The following is a 19,939-nucleotide window of genomic DNA, read 5'->3' on the forward strand; positions in this document are numbered from 1 at the left end:
TACTATTAAAAGACCAAGCACCTTAGGGTTTCCTAACCTAAGCATCATCTATGCATCCAAAGGTCAAAAATTAACAATTCAAAAATATGAAACAATGCTTGTTTTTTTCTTACCTCTAGATTTCATAGGCTAGAAATCTCTAAATCACAAATTTAGTAGTTTAAAGATTGCACATCCAATGACTAGAATAATAGGTGTCAAGCCCTAGGTCATTCGGTCAGGTTTGACCTATTTAGAGCTGTTGGGTGCCCCTACATCAACTCCTCTCTCTCTCTCTCTCCCCCCACACACATATATATAATTTGTTAGCGGAATCATCCCGAGCCTCCTAGCTTGGGGTGTGCCGAATCGCACCAACGATGGACCGAGATGGTTTCAACCTTCAAAACGAGACACCAACGAGGAACCAAGGGAGGGAGAAGAAAAGAGGAAAAGAGAGAGTGTAGGGGAGAGAAGGAATGGGAGAGGATGAAACAGCCTCCGAAGGCCATCGAAGGGCAGCCGAGGCAGTTTCCCTCAATCCCGATCCAACACAATAAAGAGGGAAGAGAAGGAAAGAGAGAGAGAAGGGGAGGGAAGAAAAGGAAGAGGGAGAAATGACCTCCGAAGGCTGCTGAAGGGCCACCAAGGTTTGCCAAAGGCGCTACCAAAGTGGTGGGCCTCCATTCAATCGAAACAAGAGCTTCAGCTCCCATTTCAATTTTTATTTTGATTTCGTTGGATGAAGTCAGCAACTCCATTGCTAACTTCCTCATTATTTTTCTTTTTTCCATTTTTCCAACAAAGTTGACAATGGAGTTGCCGATTTCACCCGAACAAATTTAAATAAAAAATAAAATAGGGGCCAAAGCCCTAGTTTCGATCAAATGGAGGGCCACCTCCTTGGCAGTGCCTCCGACAGCCTCGGCGGCCTTTGGAGGCCCGTTTCTCCCTTCCCTTTCCTTCCCTTCTCTCTTTTCCCTCTTTCCATATCTCCTCCTCTCTACCATGTCAGATCGGGACAAGGCCCCCCACCTTGGCAGTAGCAATAGCGGCCCCGATGGCCCTCTGAAGACTATTTCTCTTTTTCCCTCTCCTTCCTTCCCCTTCCCTCTCTTTCTTTTCCTCTCTTTCCTTTTCCCTCTCCCCCTCATTGCTATGTCAGTTTGGGCCTAGCATAGAACAGTACGAGGGCATACCGAACTGTATTATCAGCCAACCGGTCCAGGGTCTGGTACTAGCACAACGAATCCTATATGTATGCACGTGTTTATTATATTTTCAATACATAAAACAATGTCATTGTAGGGTTTCAAAAAAGAAAGCTAGGCAAAGAATTAACTTCAAGGATAAAAATACAAAATTATTTCTCAAAAAGGGTCAAAACATAAAGTCTATGTCGAAATGATGATGCTTAATAAAATACTCATAAGGCATAGAACTTTAACAAGACTGATTTCAGGATTTCAAAACAAGACTTAAGCATGTGATGGACTACAAGATTCAAAAACACAAGTAAAATCAAAGACACATGTAGACATAACTTATAGAGTAATGGTAACTGGATTCCTAAACCCTTTATCTAGTCTCCTTTTCTCCTCTCTTCATCCTTTTCTCTCTCCTTCCCTTTTCCTCCTTGGCTGATCCTCTTTGCCTCTATTTATAGACAAGGTAGGTCGGCTAATAAGTGGAACCCACTAAGTTAATTCACCTACTTAAGCCAAATGCCTAGGATGGTGAGCATCATAGGTTGATAGCAAGTAGATGGTCAAGTCGATTAGGTAAGGAGGTCTAATAAGCTAGTTTGTCAACAGGCAGGCTATCAAGGATAGATAGATACATAGAGTAACAAAAACAAGACTTATTTACATGAATATCATTAACTTAAGACACCACATGTAAATAAGAAAGCACCCCCCCCCCCTCCCCCAACAACCCTTTGAATCAAAAAAAAAAAAAAAAAGGCTCAAAAATTCAAATATCTCAAGATATAAATGTTGATTTCCCATCTTCAGTTCAAAACCTTCACTCTTAGTTCTGAGTCAAAATTTTAACTTTTAAACTTTAATCAAAGCTTAAAGTCTTATAAGTTCCATTTTTTTCAAAGTGATGTATGAAGGCCTATATGCAGAGGCAGCCCCCTGGACCACATTGCACAAGCCATATACAGTCCCTTTATGCATTGGAGTGCAAATGCTTAGCTGTCTTTGTATGCACTTATGCATTGTATATGATGCAGCATATGTTTTGTCACTTCTGTTTATGAAGAATATACTTCAAAGTTGGAACTTTGTTATAGACTTCTAACAAATACTTTATTGCAACTCGCAGTGCACTCTTTCTTGCAAGTTTGGGCATGGTCCATACTTTATAGGATGATATCGTCATTTTGTTATATTAAAATTTCACATTGTTTTAGGACTTAGAATATGTACTCAAAAGTCTTATTAGTCTGAATGTGCATAACTAATTCTTATTTTTATGAATTTTTGGTTTATTTCTAATTTTTAACCATTTATGTATGTATATATTTTTATTTATTTATTTTACATATTTAAAAAATATGAACCATATATGTGGCAGCATAAACACCTCGCATACTGCATATGTGCTACACAGTGACCTGGCTTCATGCAAATGGCTTCTACTTTTAAAACATTGATAAATTCTACCATACTTAAATGTTACTAAATCCGAAAGTCCGGTTAGAAGAGTCTTATAATTTAGTCCCCAAAACATCTCACTTCACTTAATAGCACGAAGAATTTCACAGATTGTTTTGATAACTCTTGTAAAATATTGTTTCTTACCCATTTATGTTTTCAATAACCATTGATCCTTATTGCTTCCATTATTCTATTTTTGCCTCATACCATATTGTTCACTATGTTTGGCTACTTACTAAGCAGTGTAGCTCTCCCATCTACCTCTTATATTTCAAAGTGAAAGATCTCTTGGCTTAGTCTGCTGAAGTCTGAAGTATTTTTGGTATATGCATATCAGAGTGGCACTAAGTGCCATTTCTGTGTATCATAAGGTAAGATGTGTTTCTAGATCTTATACTATGGTTTGAAGTATATTCACACTAGTGAGATCATGAACTATGAATGAATATCAATGAACTAAATAGCATTCACTAGTTCTTTCAATACTTTCTTTGGGTCCCTTAATTGGAGGTATCCTCATCTTGTAGGTTAAATAACAATAGACTCTTCAATTTGTTGGAAACCATATATCCACAACAACCAAGGAATTCCATCTCGATATCGGACCTCGTACCGATAAAATTCACTATAGTGTCGATATGCGGTACGGTACGATACACCTATGCCAGCACAGAGCAGTTCGGCATACCGATACACGTTCGATATGGTACCGGATAAGGATTGCTGTACCGGTATCGGTACCTATACTAGCATCGGACCAGTACGGTACGATACCAACACCGTACCATACCGACACACGGTATGCTCCAACATACCAGTTCGGTACCTATACAATTTTTTTGTTTCATTTTTTTTTGGGCTTCCAAGTTAATATCATGATTATCATCCCAAAATTATATTATATTACATATTTATTTACATATTTGAGTTCAATTTTTGAGTTCGGTACTGATACAGAAAACCTTGATCCAAATACATATTTATTTACATTATATTACAACTCTATCATCCTAAAATTTAAAAATATATATATAAATATATATTAAAATGTATCTAACTTTTAAAGTACAAAACACAAAGAATGACATACTAATCTCGAGATCTGCTCTGCATCTAATATCTCGTCGAGTGTCTGTGACGCTTATAGATATCTGTATCATCAACATACTCTGGAGGAACATCAGTCTATCTCTCTAACCAAGTAGCACTGTACTCCTGAATATTCATTCCATAAGGCATCCTCTCTGGATTATAAGACATCTCAGATCTCTCACTCAAACTCTGTCTCTGAGAGGTATCATGAAGATAATGGTATGACTGTGGAGGAGCCCATCCAAATATATCGGTAGCAAAATCTGATCCGTAAGATGCTTCGGACTACATGAGATAGTAACCACTGAAAAAGGATGTCTCGGATGCATCATATCCATATGGATCATAAGGTGACTGTGGGTAATAAGATCCATAATGCGAGGATGATCCAGATACATCCATAGATCCTACTCCACGTGCAAGATCGTCTGCAGCTGCATCGTGTGCCGGATGACCTCTAGGAGCCCGTCGTCTATATGAAATCGGCTCCCCGTGGTCTCTACTTACTCGTCCACCGTGGTTCCTATCTTGTGGCATGTATAAACTGGAACTCACCGGTAAATTGAATACCACCCTGTGACTGTCTCATAAATAGTGATCTCCTGTCCTTCAGTCCCTCTCTGATCATCAGATCCATGACTACTAGTACTATCATCACTCTCTCTGATCTCCGAATCTGAGCTAGATAGCTCTTGCACTCTCGAGAGTGGTGCACGTGCAACTGTCTTTCCTTTTCCTCCCCTTGTGCCCCTCTGTGACTGAATTTCCTATGCTTGAGAGAATGGATATCTTGTTGCTGACCGGCCTCATCTAAATATTTCTCGCTCAAACATCTACAAGGATGTCTCAAACATCGAATCATGTGATGAATGACCCCCCTGTGATCCCTCAGATTGTGGCTGATCAGATGGAACCTTATATGGAATATTTCTTTCTGCCTATTGCCTTGGATCTATCCTGATCTCCCTAGCTACCACACTAACTGATCTGGAGGGGATCCCGACTCATCAAACTCTAGCTTCTGCTGCTGTCCTAAAAGCCATCCGATCATCAAATCGTCGTCCTCATCATCATAATCACCTAATATCGGATCTGCATACTTCAGGTGCACCTCCTCCTGGATATATTTTAGCCTCAATCTCAAATTATAGTGAACATATACAAGATCATTGAGATGCTTCTATGTCAAATGATTTCTCTGTTTATTGTGGATAAGAACGAAAGTCGATCAATTGCGCTCACAACCACTAGAGGAGACCATCTGAAAAAGAATGCGGATCGCCACAGCTTTCAAATTATCTGCGGACTGTCCAAAATGAATCCACCATTCAGCTGCAAAAATATTATGCAAAATTATATATCAGATTTTATGATATCTCGAGACATGTAATGTCAACAAAGTCTTCTCATTATTGATATGTAATTTATATAGATTCATCTTTTTTTTTGCTTACGACAATCGATGCGACTCCAAAACTGTCCGTCTCCTTTCTCAATTATTTCATCTGTGAAAAATATATTTCTTAAATTAACAAATATGTTATTGATTACGGATCGAATTCAGCTAAATGCTCACCATTAGGTAACCTAACATACCTCTTGCAGGCACAGATACGGTTTTCGGATCGGACACCATCTTATATATCACATTATGGATAGTGAGAAGCTCGCTATCCATATCTATCCCAGGTGTGGTATACTGGAATCTCGGATTCAAATAGTAATATGCAGATAAATCCATAAATAATTAAGTACACTTATATAAGTACAAAAGCTGAAAAATTTTTAATAAAATTTTTCATTCGTACTTACTAGCTAGATGCAAATTCCTCCCGATCTGGTAGTCCCAGCGGCACTCAATGATGATGTATTTCTGAGCATGTTTTGGATCTATCTCACTGATCGGTTTCTTTATCTTCTCCATCATATAATATAAAAAGCCCATCTGAGGGTATCTCTCACTGTTTACGGTACGAAGCACCTCATATAATGTCTTGATAACCTTCACTATGTTATCAGTCCATTGCCAGAATGACTGACTGGTCACCAAGTTCTCCACATGACTTCTCTCAATGCTGACTGATAAGTATAATAAATATCCTAATAAAAGCATCAAAATATATATATTAATTGACTTTCATTCCTTAAGAATTGATGCTTTTGTTTGTGTTTTGCAGGACAAATGATCAAGCCAACTTAAGATCAAAATAATGACCAAAAAGCTTAAATAAATCCGATTCATGTGCGCCATCCACAGGAATTAGATGCGGCTCACAAGAAAAATATATCAAAATGGTATACAGCAGCCCAAAATAGTGTCATGCATGCCCAAAGAAAGAATTCCAAAGAGTTCATAGGAAGCAAATGGGGTCCAACAGGGAAGTCTTCATGTGGGTTTTTGGTGGTTTAAATGATTCAGAGCCCACAACATTTCATCATGCAGCTTACAGAAGATATATTAAAAAGAAGCAAACTGGGCTTAGGTCTTCACATGGGCCAATTTTGAAAGGTCTTCAGAAGTGTCCATAAGAGATTTGAAAAGCCTTTGATGCATCCATAAGGGGTTCTTTCCAAGTGGTTCACAAGTATTTTTTTTGGGCACGGGACCCAGCATGAAACAGAGAGGGAGCTGCGTGTAGGCAGCATGCAAGCGCATGAAAGCGCTGTGCGGCATGGTTCAAGCGAGCGCGGTCTGGGCAGAAGAACACGGAGCGGACGCAGATACACGATGGGGATGCACGATGGAATAAAATAATATAATAATAAAAAGAAAGTTCTTTTTAGTCCCACATCTAAAAACCATAAAAATCCCCTCCTTCCTAATACCTATAAAAAAAGCTTCAATGCCTCTACTCTGGGGATATCTCTCTCCACTCCATAATTCTTGTAGGGGATCTGAGTGACAGACAGGCATACCCACCTTTTAAACTTTTTAGCCACCTCGTTCCCACTTTCTTTCACCCTTCCAACACATGATAAGAAGAGTCAGCCAGGGGGAGGTTGGTCCCAAGCTAAGAGAGGGAGAGAAGTCTGGTTCTGTAAGAAATTTTATTTTCTGTTCAAACTCCAAACCTTGTTAATGACTTAGGAGTTGAAAATTTTTGTATCATAATTCTTATTCAGCAATAATTAGTTGTTCTCTTTCTATTTAATTTCTATAATTTTAATTTCTGTAATAGGATAGTTTAAATTTCTGCATCTTTTAATTCTGTAATTTTTAATTTTCGCAAATTAAATTCCAGCAAGTAGAATTAGATTTTATTTTAATTTTTTTCGGACATCAAATCAACTGTCTGGCTAAGCAATATCTCTGGAGTTTGCGATGAAGCTAGATCATGAATAGAAGCCTGCTCCATTGAACCTCTCTTTTCGAGCTTTTAATTTTTAGAGTCCTCCCTTCATCTCTCTCGCCAAAAGACTTGATGGGCTATCGTTGGGTCAGAATCCCTTCATAGTCCATACTTGATTCGGTGCAAGAGTGGATGATTGATAGAAGGCTCATAATTTTTTAAATCGTTTCTTCTCTTTTCTTATGAAAATCTTGATGGGTTATAGTTGGGTCAGAATCCCTTCATAGCCTATACTTGGACAACACAAGAGAAGTGAAAAAAGGAAGAGTCTCTTAATTAGGGTGAAAACAAAATGCTTGATGGATCATAGTTGAGTTAAATCTCTTCATGGTCCATGCTTGTTCATGTTTTACACCTTAATCAAGAGATATTATAAGAGAAATTATATGAAGGCTCTCTAATTCATTGGTCTAGTGGATTCAAAAGCCCTAGATCTTTGAAATAATTTACATTTATAATTGATTAGTTTACTATTTTGATCATTCGTAATTCAACAATCAATCTCTCTTCTTTTCCTTTAAAGCTCGCTTGAGCAAGCATTTAAATACAGTTTAAAATTCAATTCCTCGTGGGATCGATCCGTACTCGTCGGACGTGCTACATTGTACACCGTGTGCTTGCAGTAAATTTAACACACATCACTGACCCTCGCAGATCTGCTCTCCTGCCATTCGGCATTGACAAACATCTGACATAAAGCTGCTTTCTTCTTTAGAAGGCTATCAAGTGCTATGTAGTTCGTAGAAAATCTAGTGGCATTCGGTCTTAAGATCTCCCCCCAAGTATATGTCCGCATCAATGATAGGACCTATATATGATTGTAGATGAATCTTGTAATAGTTTGGGCCGTGTCTACTATCTGCTGCACTCTACGAAGCTTTCCAATATCCATCAACATAAGATCAATACAATATGCAGTACATGGGATCCAATAAATATGCAGTCGCCGCTCCATCAGTAACTCTCCGACAGTCTTATATTGCGGCCCATTATCTGTGATGACCTACATGATATTCTACTCTCCTACTAAGTCAATCACCTTCTCCATCAGTCCAAGGATGTATGCAGTGTCGTGCACCTTTCTGAAGCATCAACTGACTCGTGAAAAAATATATTTTCATCATAATATGTCAAAAAATTGATGATGCTCCATCTAGTAGGACCAGTCCAATCATCACACATCATCGTCAGCCCGTATGTGGGCCACTTATTCTTATAAGTAATCCACCTCTGTAGCTCCTTGTTACTATCAAAAAGCTGATTATAGATGTCTTTAGGTGCTGGGGGATCCACACTTGGGCCGACAGCCTGTATAGCTGAAACGACGGATCGATAGTAAGTATTGTCTGCTGCATGCACTGGAATATGGCTGAAATAAAATCATGATCCATTAGATCGCCACATGTCCTTATCCTTCTTCAACATGCTGTCAATCCTCTGCTGCTTTAAATTTTTGCTGAAAAAAATCTGTGGATCCAAATCATGAATGATAGCTTCTATCGACATGTCTCTAGAAGTCTCCTACTACCAAAAGCCCCCAACATAGACGAAATACCGTGCCTGCCTCTACTGTCGGTCTCTCTAACTGAGGTGGTCCTGAACTCTGATCCTCCCAGCGATCATAGAGTCGGACTCCGATTCATAGCATAATGGTCCAAATCATCTATATCTGGCCATCTCCTCGGTATTAATCATCCGGACTTGTCTAAATGGCAGGCTCAATCTGTGCCTCCTCATCATCTAGAGCAAAAGCTTCCTCTGACTCTCTAGAGTGATAGAAAGATGGCTCTGTGGCTCGACGATCCACCTCTGCCCTTTGCTGCTTTGCCTTTTTCTTTGATGCTTTAAAATTAGCAAAGTGCTTCATCAACTAATGTATCTCCTGTGGATATTTCCGACAAATGGACATATCGCCGTAGCCACCAGTCAAATGCTGCTTCAATGTAGTCACCCCTCCCCCCTTGAACTCTATGTTACACCATTTACATCTCCAATGATACCGAGCCGAGAACATCTCGCCATGCCAGCCAATGTCACGCTCTGTATCTTTCTTCTTACTCATCTCTACAAGATTAACAAAACACAATAATTTAATAATATGATTTTACAGTTATTTTTTTGAAATTTATTTTTTTTATTTTTTTTGAAAATATATTAATTTTTTTTAAAAAATAATTAACAAAAATTAATAAGTTTTGCATCATCGTGTAGATCATCTAAAGATCTACAATATAAAATGAAATCATATCCAAATCACAAAATTTGGTATGATTTCTTTTTAATTTTGTACTTGTTGCCGTTTTTCGATCAAACAATTAAAAAAAATAAGCGAGAGAATGGTAGATTATCTTGCTCTTGATCGATCTTTGTCATCTTGTCAACAGGTTTGTGACAAAATTTCTCGCATCCACGAGCTCTGCAAATTTTTTTCCTCTCGTTCATTTCCACGATAACCTGAACCTCTGGTTCGAAAGCTAGAGGTCTCAAGAGGCAGGAAGGGGAAGCTAAAGCTTCCCTCCCAACATGATGGCCCCACCCCCACTCCCTCATATAGCACTATCAGTACGGCTCGAAGCCGAACTGTACTGGCCTGAACCGCTCGATTCAGACAGTTTATGCAGGAATCGGACGGCTCCTGCAGCATACCAGACCGAACCGACCGGTTCAGTTCAAGACCCCTTGTTTTCTGAAAAAAAGATCCAAGTCGGACCGCTAGCTGCCGGTCTGACTCAGTTCGCCCCGTGTCGGCCAGTTCAAGCCGGTATGACAAACCCTGGTACCGGACAATTCTATCCAGTACAAAGTTCCATGACAACAAAAAAGTGGCCCCACATGAGGCGAATTTGATGGAATCAAGCAACAACTTTTTATACCCTTATCTACCACAATGGGTGTTGTATCCTTGAAGGGGCAGACTAGTGGCTTCGTAGTCATCACTCATTTTTAAATCTTCTCCATCTCTTTAATTTACTAATTTCTGGATATTCTTATTTTTTCTTTTCCAAATTTTGAATTTCTGATAGTTGCAAATTAGTAATATTTGAAATTGCCTGGATGGTAATAATGTTTTTTTTTTGCCTTAGAATATCTTTCTAGTGTTTGTAAAAGGAAAAAAAAAAGGTTAATCAAGAAAATTAAGAATTAAATATAGCAAGGCTGCAGCATTTGATGTGTCACTTTAATGTGTATGTCATCTAATGACAACTATACAAGGACAAGGCCATTGTAGAGTTGGACGGAAAACCATACAAAGAAGAGAAGCTCAAGCTGCACATGAATCTGAAAGCAGGGAGATGTGACCCTAATTTATGGTGCCCTTCATTTCTATTGTAAGATGTGTGTGTGACTACTCAAAGATTGTTCAGTGGCAGTATGCAGTAGCAGCTCCTTAATACAAAAGATTACAAAACTGAGGAAAGCAAACTGTAAGTTTGCAACCAGATATCCCTACACTGACATTTACATAAAATGATCCACTAACCTCGATAAGTTTGACATCAATGCGATCTCCAACTTTAAATACCTGTAAAATAAAGGCCCTATCAAGATTTTGCTGTGCAAAAAAAAAAAAGGAATGAGGCGAAGGACATTAAAATCTTACATCTTCAGCTTTTGCCAACCAGTTTGAACTCAGCTCACTAATATGACATAGTCCCTATTAAAGAGAACCCATATGCCACCAATTACAGAATGATGTATTCAGGTAAAAAAAATGTGTCGAATGATAATCGCTATATGCAAATATGTGATGTCAGATGGATTCTTATGTTTCTTATTTTTGTTTCAGCATGGTCTGTGTATGGACAAAAAGAAGCAATTATGCAATCAAAAACATTGTATAAGATGCAAATGATCATTCATAACAAGTAGCCAAGATAATCAACTTCGTTTCTTAACCTACATTAAGGCAAAGTTAAACCTACCTCACGTCCTGGTGCAATCTCCACAAAAACTCCATAAGGTGCTATTGATTTGATTTCACAGCTCCTAACAAATTCAGTTAGAAAAGAAATACAGGTTTCAGATTTTGAATTTGATTGAAATACATGGAAAAAAAGAAATATGCAATCCTGACATATCCCTGCAAGCCACAACCATAATTATAACTAACAGGCCTACCCAATCAACTCAAGCCGACCTTTGTTAAATTTTGTATTTTCTTAAGAAACATTATCTTGATAGTGCCAGATAATGTTTGTTACACAAAAATTTATTTAAAATCTGTTGTTGACTAGCGAAGTTGTTAGCTGGAAAAAAAAAATGTCTCTATTGTACATTTTGGTGATAGACTCACCAGCTGCCTCTTAATTATGTGCTTTCTTAGAGACTTTAGGAAGGTTACTTTGCTTCATATTAATTTGGGAGTTAGTAATATGGAACTGCAATGAATTTTCAAAGAAAAAGGTTTATCAATGATAGACAGTCTATCTGATGTTCCTCAGGTATGATAACTACTGAGTAGATACGCTTATGGATGAAGAGGGCTGATCTAGACAGTTTACCAAAGCTTGATCTAAAACTGACACCAAGAAATGAGATGGAGCTTGTATTGTTAGTTTAAAGGTAAAGTTCAATTCTGGGCAAGACCTCCTAACTACTGCCTAAATGTTCATGGGTTAACATTCGTAACTCCCACCAAGATGTTAAATAAATAATACTAGCTATGTTCTGTTCCAACCACTAGCAGTGTAACCAGTTTTTGCAAATGGAGAAAAAACAGATATACCTTACAATTTGAATGTATACCCATGTAAATTGCTTTTTTGGTGCGGTTATGCTCCCATGATCGATATGTTATTTCTGAACATTTGGTAAGTGCTTCTTCAAGTGCAAAAGGTCTAAATTATGCTTCTAAGTTTTACACTGTCAACTTCCAAGATAGGCATAGTGGAAATGTTATGGGGACAGGTTTTGTTCTAATCTGGCCAACTTGTAGTTAGCCCAAAGCTGTCGGACAGTCATTGATAAAGGGCTATTCCTGCAGAAGAAAGCCGTTTATTGGACATACATGCAAATTGAAAATTTACGAGTTCCACATGGAGTGTGCCTATGCAAAAAACTGGTGAATGATATTGGCAAATAAACAGCACAGGATTTAGCTGCAAGCATGATTTGCAGTAAAGACCCATATACCGCCTAGCGTGGGGCATACCATTCCATACCAACAGAAAACTGGTATAAAACTCAACTTTGAGTTAGTACAAGCTCCGTATCACCCCGTACTATGGTGTACAACTCAACTTTGAGTTAGTACAAGCTCCGTATCACCGAGTACTATGGTGTACTGACCTATATCGAGGCATGACAAGGCGCACATTTATCCGTACCAAAGCATACCAACCTATGTCAAGGTGTTCTAAAAAAAAAATTGAGAAAAATAGTTAGAGAACTATTTCAAACAGGATGTATACCATACCATATCAAATCAGAAGGTACCAATACAATACCCAGCACTGAGACTGCAAACCTTAGCTGCAAGGGCAACAAAACTGACCTAACTACCTAGTTCAGGGCATACCATATCAAACTTGTGCTGAGTCAGGTCGGTTTGCTAGGTCAGTACAAGAATATGTTCGTACTGGTCTAAACAAAGTGGAACCATACAGTTCCGCTCAAAACTAACCCACACTACCTAATTTCGGCAGAACCGCGATAATAAGTAAAAAGAGTCCAAGAACTGTCTCAATATAGGGCGCATAACAAACATACCGATTGTACTATACCAATATTGGGGAACTTGATTAGCCATTTATGTCTATTGAAGTTCTGATATAGGAACACTTAGAAACATTGACACAAGGGCAGTGTAAAGACATGAATTCATGCATATAATCAATAATTGAATGCTAATTTCAGTAAAGATCTACTTGTATGTAATGCTATAGTAGATATGTTCAAGAAGAAACCAAAGATGTTAGCATGGTATAATGACATCACTTTTTGATAATCCAAAATGCTGAGAATGTTCTGAATTGACATTAAATGCCCTAGAGTTCAAGTGTCTGGAGCATAAAAATATTCTTAAAGAACTGCGCTATAAGGTCTAGAGCCAAAATGTCACACCATTATGTAGTGGAGCTCATGACCTATAGCTAGAATTAACTGATTAACCGTGACTAAGCTTGGTAAGGGAAACCTCCATGAACAGTGTATGGAAAGTTATTATGCAAATTGCATTCACATAATCCACACCACAGTTAATTATTCATACATTCAAATTAATTTTTCTGCATCATAAATTACAAGTGACCTCAGACCTGTATATGTCACCCACTGTTGGAACCATTGTAAGATTGGTGATGATCGCTTTTGACTTCTCTAAGCTTGACAAGTCCTTGGCAGTAATTTTAACCTGGCAAATACAGTCAACTAAATCTGAAGCACTGCAGGATAGAACACTGAATCAACATGATGTCATGTTTTATCCTTACTATGCCATCATCTTGGGTATCAATAGCTTCTATTCCAGTCTCCTCTATGATGCTTTTCACCTTCTTCCCACCCGAACCAATAATAAGATTCACTTTCTCAGGTTTGACCTGAAAATTTATCGCAGTTTAAAGGCATACTACAGACAAGCCATACACTAATATCTGAACTACTGAATTGCAATAAAGGAGAAAAGGTGCTTGGCAGACAAGACAGACCTTCATAACATGAATCAATGGAGCATATTCGGAGAGTTTCTTACATGGTGGTGGTGAACACTTCAACATTTCAGCTGAGTTAAAGAAAAAAAATAATACACCTTAAATAATCAGAAATTCATGATGCATAACATACATATAAACAAACATATATATGGGGTTAATAGCATCTAATCTGACATGCACAGTCTAAGTTACAACTCTAACCTTGATGCAATAAATGCACAATTACTACAAATAATATAGCCGCAAGCATTCCCTTTCATTACAAGTTGTTGGCTTATTTAACTTCTTTCCTATCAAAGATCAGCTCTTTGCCATCAGTGATTAAATAATTATGGAAGAAATGATCAACAACAAGAAGTCAGACAGGTTCTTTGATATGCCTCAATGCATAGGACTTTAAACTTTGCTATGCAATCAGTGAATGCAGTCATAATGCTAGCCTTGGTTTGATTCTGGAGTTTTTCCCTGATTTGATTCCACCATTCAATAAGGTCTTCCATACAAATTATGAATGATCCCAAGTGATCATCACTTGACCTAAAATCAACAGGGACAGGTTCATCAATTGATCAAATCACAAGGGCGTTCTATAATTTATCCATTGTAGGATAGAAATATTAAAATGTCAAGGACTAAAAAAAGTTCTAAAACTAAAATAATTCAAAGAAAACAAAATGTACCAGACTCCAACATAAAGTGGCTGAATAAACATAAAAAGTAAATGACAGAGGTGTAGACTCCAACACTCGGGTTCTGTGTAGATGCCCCTCTACTTGACAGCTTCTCCAAGCATTTATACAAAAATTTCTAGCAGTTTCTTAAATGAATAATTTCCTTTAGGCAGTTCGTTCCAGGAAAAATTACCTTTTTGTAGTTATTTTTCAGAAATAATTACCCTCTAAAGATGGTTCATAAGCATGTTTGTTGATGGCTTTCCCATATTTTTATTGGTAGGTTTTCTATACAAACTTCCCACCAGTGATTTTGTACATGTATTCCATTTCTTGAAGTCTGGAATGCACTGTTTAATTGCCAACAAAATTAGGGTGTAAATACAAATATTACATATATAATTCACAATGATACATACTACATAGGTTGCATAAACATGCATGCAAAACAAACCTGTCTTCTCTATATTAGTCCAACTTAAAAGCAATGTGTTATCATGGTTATTGTGTTCAAAGTCGGCCATCTGGGGACAATTTGTGCAGTTCCTCATATTAAACCGTGTATTTCATGCTTGTGTTTATTTCCATGCCCACGAGAGCTTTAATGAGTTTGCTAGATTCAGGAATCATGGCATTCCCCACTTTGGTCTGAAATGCTCCAACACAGGTGGTCTAGCACCAATTCATAGAGACTAAACATCACATTGAGAGATGATCTAAAAGTTTGCTTGGATTTGATGGATCATTTTTTTTGCTCCATGGCTTACCCCACATGAGTGGGACAAGGATTAAGGTCAATTTCTGCTAGGCAAATGTTCAAAAAGATGGTTTAGATAAGCATGACCACAATGGGAAAAATTCATGTTGACATTTCAAGCAATTAATTGCGAAAACTAAAAATTTTACCTTTTCTCCCATTTTAGTATTTCAAAATTAGTTTTAAGCAGTGCCAAGGGATAGTCAGTTTTTTTCTTCTGTTCATTCCAGACTGAAAAAGGTCATATTTTTACCTTGTTAACATGGACACCGAAATATGTACAATAGAAATTCTGTCCTAGGTAATGTACCCTGGTGACATACTTACCATGGATAGTACGATAAATACAAAGAACTAGCATCACATGCCAGTTTTATTGGGACAAATATAAAGTTTGAGTTAACTATTTGCATGCTTAACTGAATGATGATAACAAAGTAGGAAATTTAGGTATGTAAAAATTATGAATCATTATTATAAATCAATAAAGACCATTCATAGTGCAGAAAGAATTAAAGTGAACTTACATATAACATGTTTTCGCCCATCTCTTGCCTGAAGAAGTGCTTGCTCCATCACTGGAAGAGTAATTCCTCCAACCTGCCACAATAGTGGAAAGGTGATAACCAATACAGATTAAACTATTTACACATTTCATGAGAGGTAAAAGTTGAAATAGTAAACTCTGTAATCAGAAAATTGTTCATTAACTTTTAAGATAATATACAAAAAGAACGTGCAATGAAATAGTTGGGCTGCTATCAGAAAGAGAATAAACAAGAACCTTAATGTCCATTTGGAAAGCAGTGATACCATTCTCATCACCAGCAACCTGCAAACTTAGATAATTATTATACATAGGAGCTGTTTCTCAAGACTAGATATGACAGCTGAAAAAGTAGAGCTTAATTGTAAGGTCACCAAATAAAAGCACATTAAGAATAAGATGTCAAAGAAATAAAAATAGGTCAAACCTTAAGATCCATATCTCCAGAAGCATCTTCAGATCCACTAATATCAGACAGAATGAGAGGAGTTCCATCTCCCCCAAATTCCTTCGTGTCCAAGACCATACCCATTGCTATCCCAGCAACAGAGCACTTGACAGGAACTCCAGCATCTAGAAGTGCTAAGCAACCTCCACATACAGATGCCATGCTGATAATTGATTAGGAAAATCTTAGCTGTCAGCAAACAAACTAGAACCTTGCAGCAGAAGCACAAGCTAAGAAAACTGAAGGTAACGTAGTTTGGAATCTTTGGTCACATGACAAATTACTGCTTGTTTACATGCAATATGATAGATTAAAGATAAATCACCTTGAAGAGCCATTACTTTCAGTAATGGTACTCTCAACACGAATAGTGTAAGGAAAATCCTCTTCTGAAGGCAAAATGGGCTCCAGTGCTCTTTCAGCTAGCATTCCATGACCAATCTCCCTCCTACTGGGCGCTCCCATGCGCCCGACTTCACCAACACATGATGGTGGAAATGAGTACTGTAACACCGAAAGGAGAAGTTCTCATCAAATTGTTGATTGAGGGTAAAAATATGAGATGCGGAGTATGAAGAAAATTCAATTATATGTTTCATTAGATGTTACCCTTGACACTAATCATGCAATAGTTGTCAGCCTTGTTATTACCCTAGTTGCTAGAATTAGGAGTAGGTGCAGGCATTGGTGCACATGCAGGATAGTGGATACGTTGAAAGCACTTTTAGTAAGATAGTTCATAGGAAGCAGGCAAGTAAGTTCGAGTTTTTACAAAGTGGGTACATTAACCTAAATAAAAGTTTCCTATGACTAAGGTTATTACAAGATACAACTGGATCCTGCTCTACAAGAGAAAACATTTCATTGAATCATTATCAAAGTTAATCGTTGACAAACTGCCATGCATGACATCGCAACCTAGCACCCATGACATTGTAAGAACAAGTTAATTGCTCACATGGAAGATTGACATCAAGGATTCAAATATCAGGTTACAGAGACACTGATGGCTGACAGTTCACCCTGTTGATACACCCAAATTATCACTTAGGAAATTTGTCAGTCAGGCTACCCAGAAATTTGATTTTATGAAAAAACTGGTTGCTTCAGTAGGTTGAATGGTTTACAGTTGAACCAATCTTTAACCATTTGTTTCAAAAATCAAAATCTGGGGGAAAATTGCCCTTTTAGGCTCAATTTAACCAAGAAGGGAAGAGGTCAAATGAGGAAAAAAAAGAGTGGGGAATAAAGAAGGTCAGAGGAAAAAGGATTTCCTTGCTAGATCCATGGAGGACAAGTCTATTGTCATTGTCAGACCTTTGGTGTCCATCATCAGCAGATTTGTTGTTTGGTTTGCCATAGTTGAATCTATGGTGTAGGCCTACTCACGAGCCGAGCAGCCAACCTAGCCTGCTCAAGCCTAAAGCCTTTTCGATGGGCCTGAGCTAAGGTTTTAGCCCCAGCAGGTTGGGCATGCTTGGAAAATAAGCCTGTCTGTGGAACAGGCCAGCCTTGGGCTTGGGAATTAAAGCCCGGCCTAACCTGAATATTTTTAACCCAAATTTTCTGACCCTACGACTGGTTTGTCGCTATTCACCTGGTTTCCAATTTGCTGCTTTTTTCTAATCTGGAGTCAGATCTCCTCTCCTCTTTATCTCCTCCCCTCCTCTTCTCCCATCATAGCCAGCGGTTACCCCTCTCCTCCTGCCCTGCATCCATTCAACCCTTCTCTGTTCTCCAACCAATGCATCCATCACTGCCATCAATGATGGCACCACCATGCCAGTTCACCATCAACAACCACTCCTAGCTCCTCCATGCCGCCGTGAACATTAGTGGTAGTTGTTGGTGGCGGACTGGTGGGGCAATGCAATTTACATACTAACAAAGAGTACTGACTAGCACACCTTGCAAGGTCAGTAGGCCTCGGCTTTGGCCTCCAAATTGTTTGGACCTTTTTCTTTATGTTTTATTCTTGTATGCTATGTTTTCACATAAATATGGTAAATTTACTGATTTAAATGCCCTGATCATCATATTCTATAGGGACTAAGGTTCTTTCTTAATAACTTGTGTTTAAAATTGTAGTGAAAAGCTATTTGTGCAAAATGCAACCAGTTTATTGGAAATCAATGAATTTGTAAACAATACCAAACATTAGTAGTGCATTGAAGATCAATAGTATACCACTAGAGCTAAGTTGATGAAAGAACAAAGGGTACATTTACCATAATATTAAACAAAAATAATCATATTTGATATAAAATATAGCCTCTCACCTCAGTAACACATCAAATGTCTAGTGGGCTCATAAGCACATAATAACCCACCATATGTGGAGGAATGTATGTGACTATGTCTAGATGCCAGTGAGACTTGAATATGAATATTTTTTCGAAACATAAAGTAATGTTTAGTGCCATTTCATGTGAGATGCTTTGCAGATAAGATATATGATTCTTGTTACCCAACAATTGCATCCTTGTGCATAACAACTGTTAGAGTATTATTATATTTATGGTATTAGATATATTTATGGCAATAGCATATTAAGCTTATTTTATATTTTTACTTCTATGCCTTATTTATATATGTCCATTTATGCTAAGTCATCTGTACATATCTCTATAAATATTAATACAATCCTAAAAAGGGGTGCATTGCTTTTACCCATATTTTTCATGATATCAGAGCCAAAATCCTAATCCTAGGGTAAGCCGCCGCCATAAGTGATCATCTCTGGTGGATCATCTACCACCAGTTACTCTTTCTTCTCCTTCTCTTTTTTTTTCACATATCCATACCCATCTCCGGTGGATCCACATGCCCATCATCAAACCTTCTCTTTTCTTTTACATAACTTTTTTTCATTGCTATAGTACCGCTACAGTACCATCACAACAGTACTACTACCGTACCAATCTGCTACAATAAATCCTGCTACAGTACCAGCTGTCAATTCCTTGGTACTTTTATTCTGTCGTCTTACGATAAACTTATAGCGGTTAACATGTCTTCACTACTCGTCGTCAACATCAAAGCCTTAGTCCCGGTTGAACTCACCAACACCACCTATCTTGTTTGGAAACAAGTGTTTCTGAACATGATAGAAAGTTTTGGCGTCTCCTTACACGTAGATGGCATGGCAATTGTTCCTTCTCAAATAATTGAGAGAACCAACAACAAAATTTTAGCCAATCTGGCCTACTCTACCTAGAAGAAAAAAGATACAACTTATACTATCATGGATTAACGCAACATTGTCTCTAAGCATTTTACAAATGGTGATATCTACTTCACCAAAGATAATGTGTAAGGCCTGGATAGCGATTGAGGTATATTTGTTAGATAAAATTGCATCCACCGCATTTTCTCTCAAGTCGGAACTTTGAAACATAAAGAAAGGAACAATGAGCATGACGAAGTATATGCAGAAATTCAAGACTTCGGAGATGCCCTAGATGCAATTGGTGAAAGTGAGTCAGATCACAACCTTATAATGACTATTCTTTTAAAGCTTCCCGAAGAATATCGAGGATTTGTGAGTGCATTGAACACTCACCGAACTAAGCCCACCTTCTATCAACTCCGTCCTCTCCTCATGCAGGAGGAGACCGAAGTACAGAGGAGTTGTCATACAGCAAACTCATCACAGGATGCCAATGTCCTTTATGCCAACCGAAAGCGAGGAAATCGAGGTGACCATGGAGGTAGATCTCGTAGAGACCATGGACAAAGAGGAGGTTGTGGACAACCATGGTCGAGGATCTCCGAGA

The 19,939-nt window shown here is 38.0% G+C and overlaps 1 protein-coding gene across 6 annotated transcripts in view; it reads right to left on the reverse strand.

Annotated features, from left to right (window-relative positions):
• LOC105035219 (probable polyribonucleotide nucleotidyltransferase 1, chloroplastic) overlaps positions 1–19,939 on the reverse strand; it is a 180,824-nt gene that overhangs the window by 26,542 nt on the left and 134,343 nt on the right. For 5 of the 6 annotated variants that reach the window (XM_073259589.1, XM_073259587.1, XM_073259586.1 and 2 more), the window contains 10 exons: positions 16,489–16,667; positions 16,143–16,326; positions 15,953–16,000; positions 15,696–15,768; positions 13,735–13,808; positions 13,519–13,626; positions 13,345–13,439; positions 11,011–11,074; positions 10,689–10,742; positions 10,569–10,610 (listed from right to left, as the gene is read on the reverse strand). In XM_073259589.1, coding sequence (XP_073115690.1) covers positions 10,569–10,610; positions 10,689–10,742; positions 11,011–11,074; positions 13,345–13,439; positions 13,519–13,626; positions 13,735–13,808; positions 15,696–15,768; positions 15,953–16,000; positions 16,143–16,326; positions 16,489–16,667 — 921 coding nt within the window. The remainder of the gene's footprint in view (positions 1–10,568; positions 10,611–10,688; positions 10,743–11,010; positions 11,075–13,344; positions 13,440–13,518; positions 13,627–13,734; positions 13,809–15,695; positions 15,769–15,952; positions 16,001–16,142; positions 16,327–16,488; positions 16,668–19,939) is intronic. The other variant, XM_073259588.1, reaches the window with a different exon arrangement.

Source organism: Elaeis guineensis, chromosome 6 (genome assembly GCF_000442705.2).
Source record: "Elaeis guineensis isolate ETL-2024a chromosome 6, EG11, whole genome shotgun sequence".
Taxonomy (NCBI): Eukaryota; Viridiplantae; Streptophyta; class Magnoliopsida; order Arecales; family Arecaceae; genus Elaeis; species Elaeis guineensis.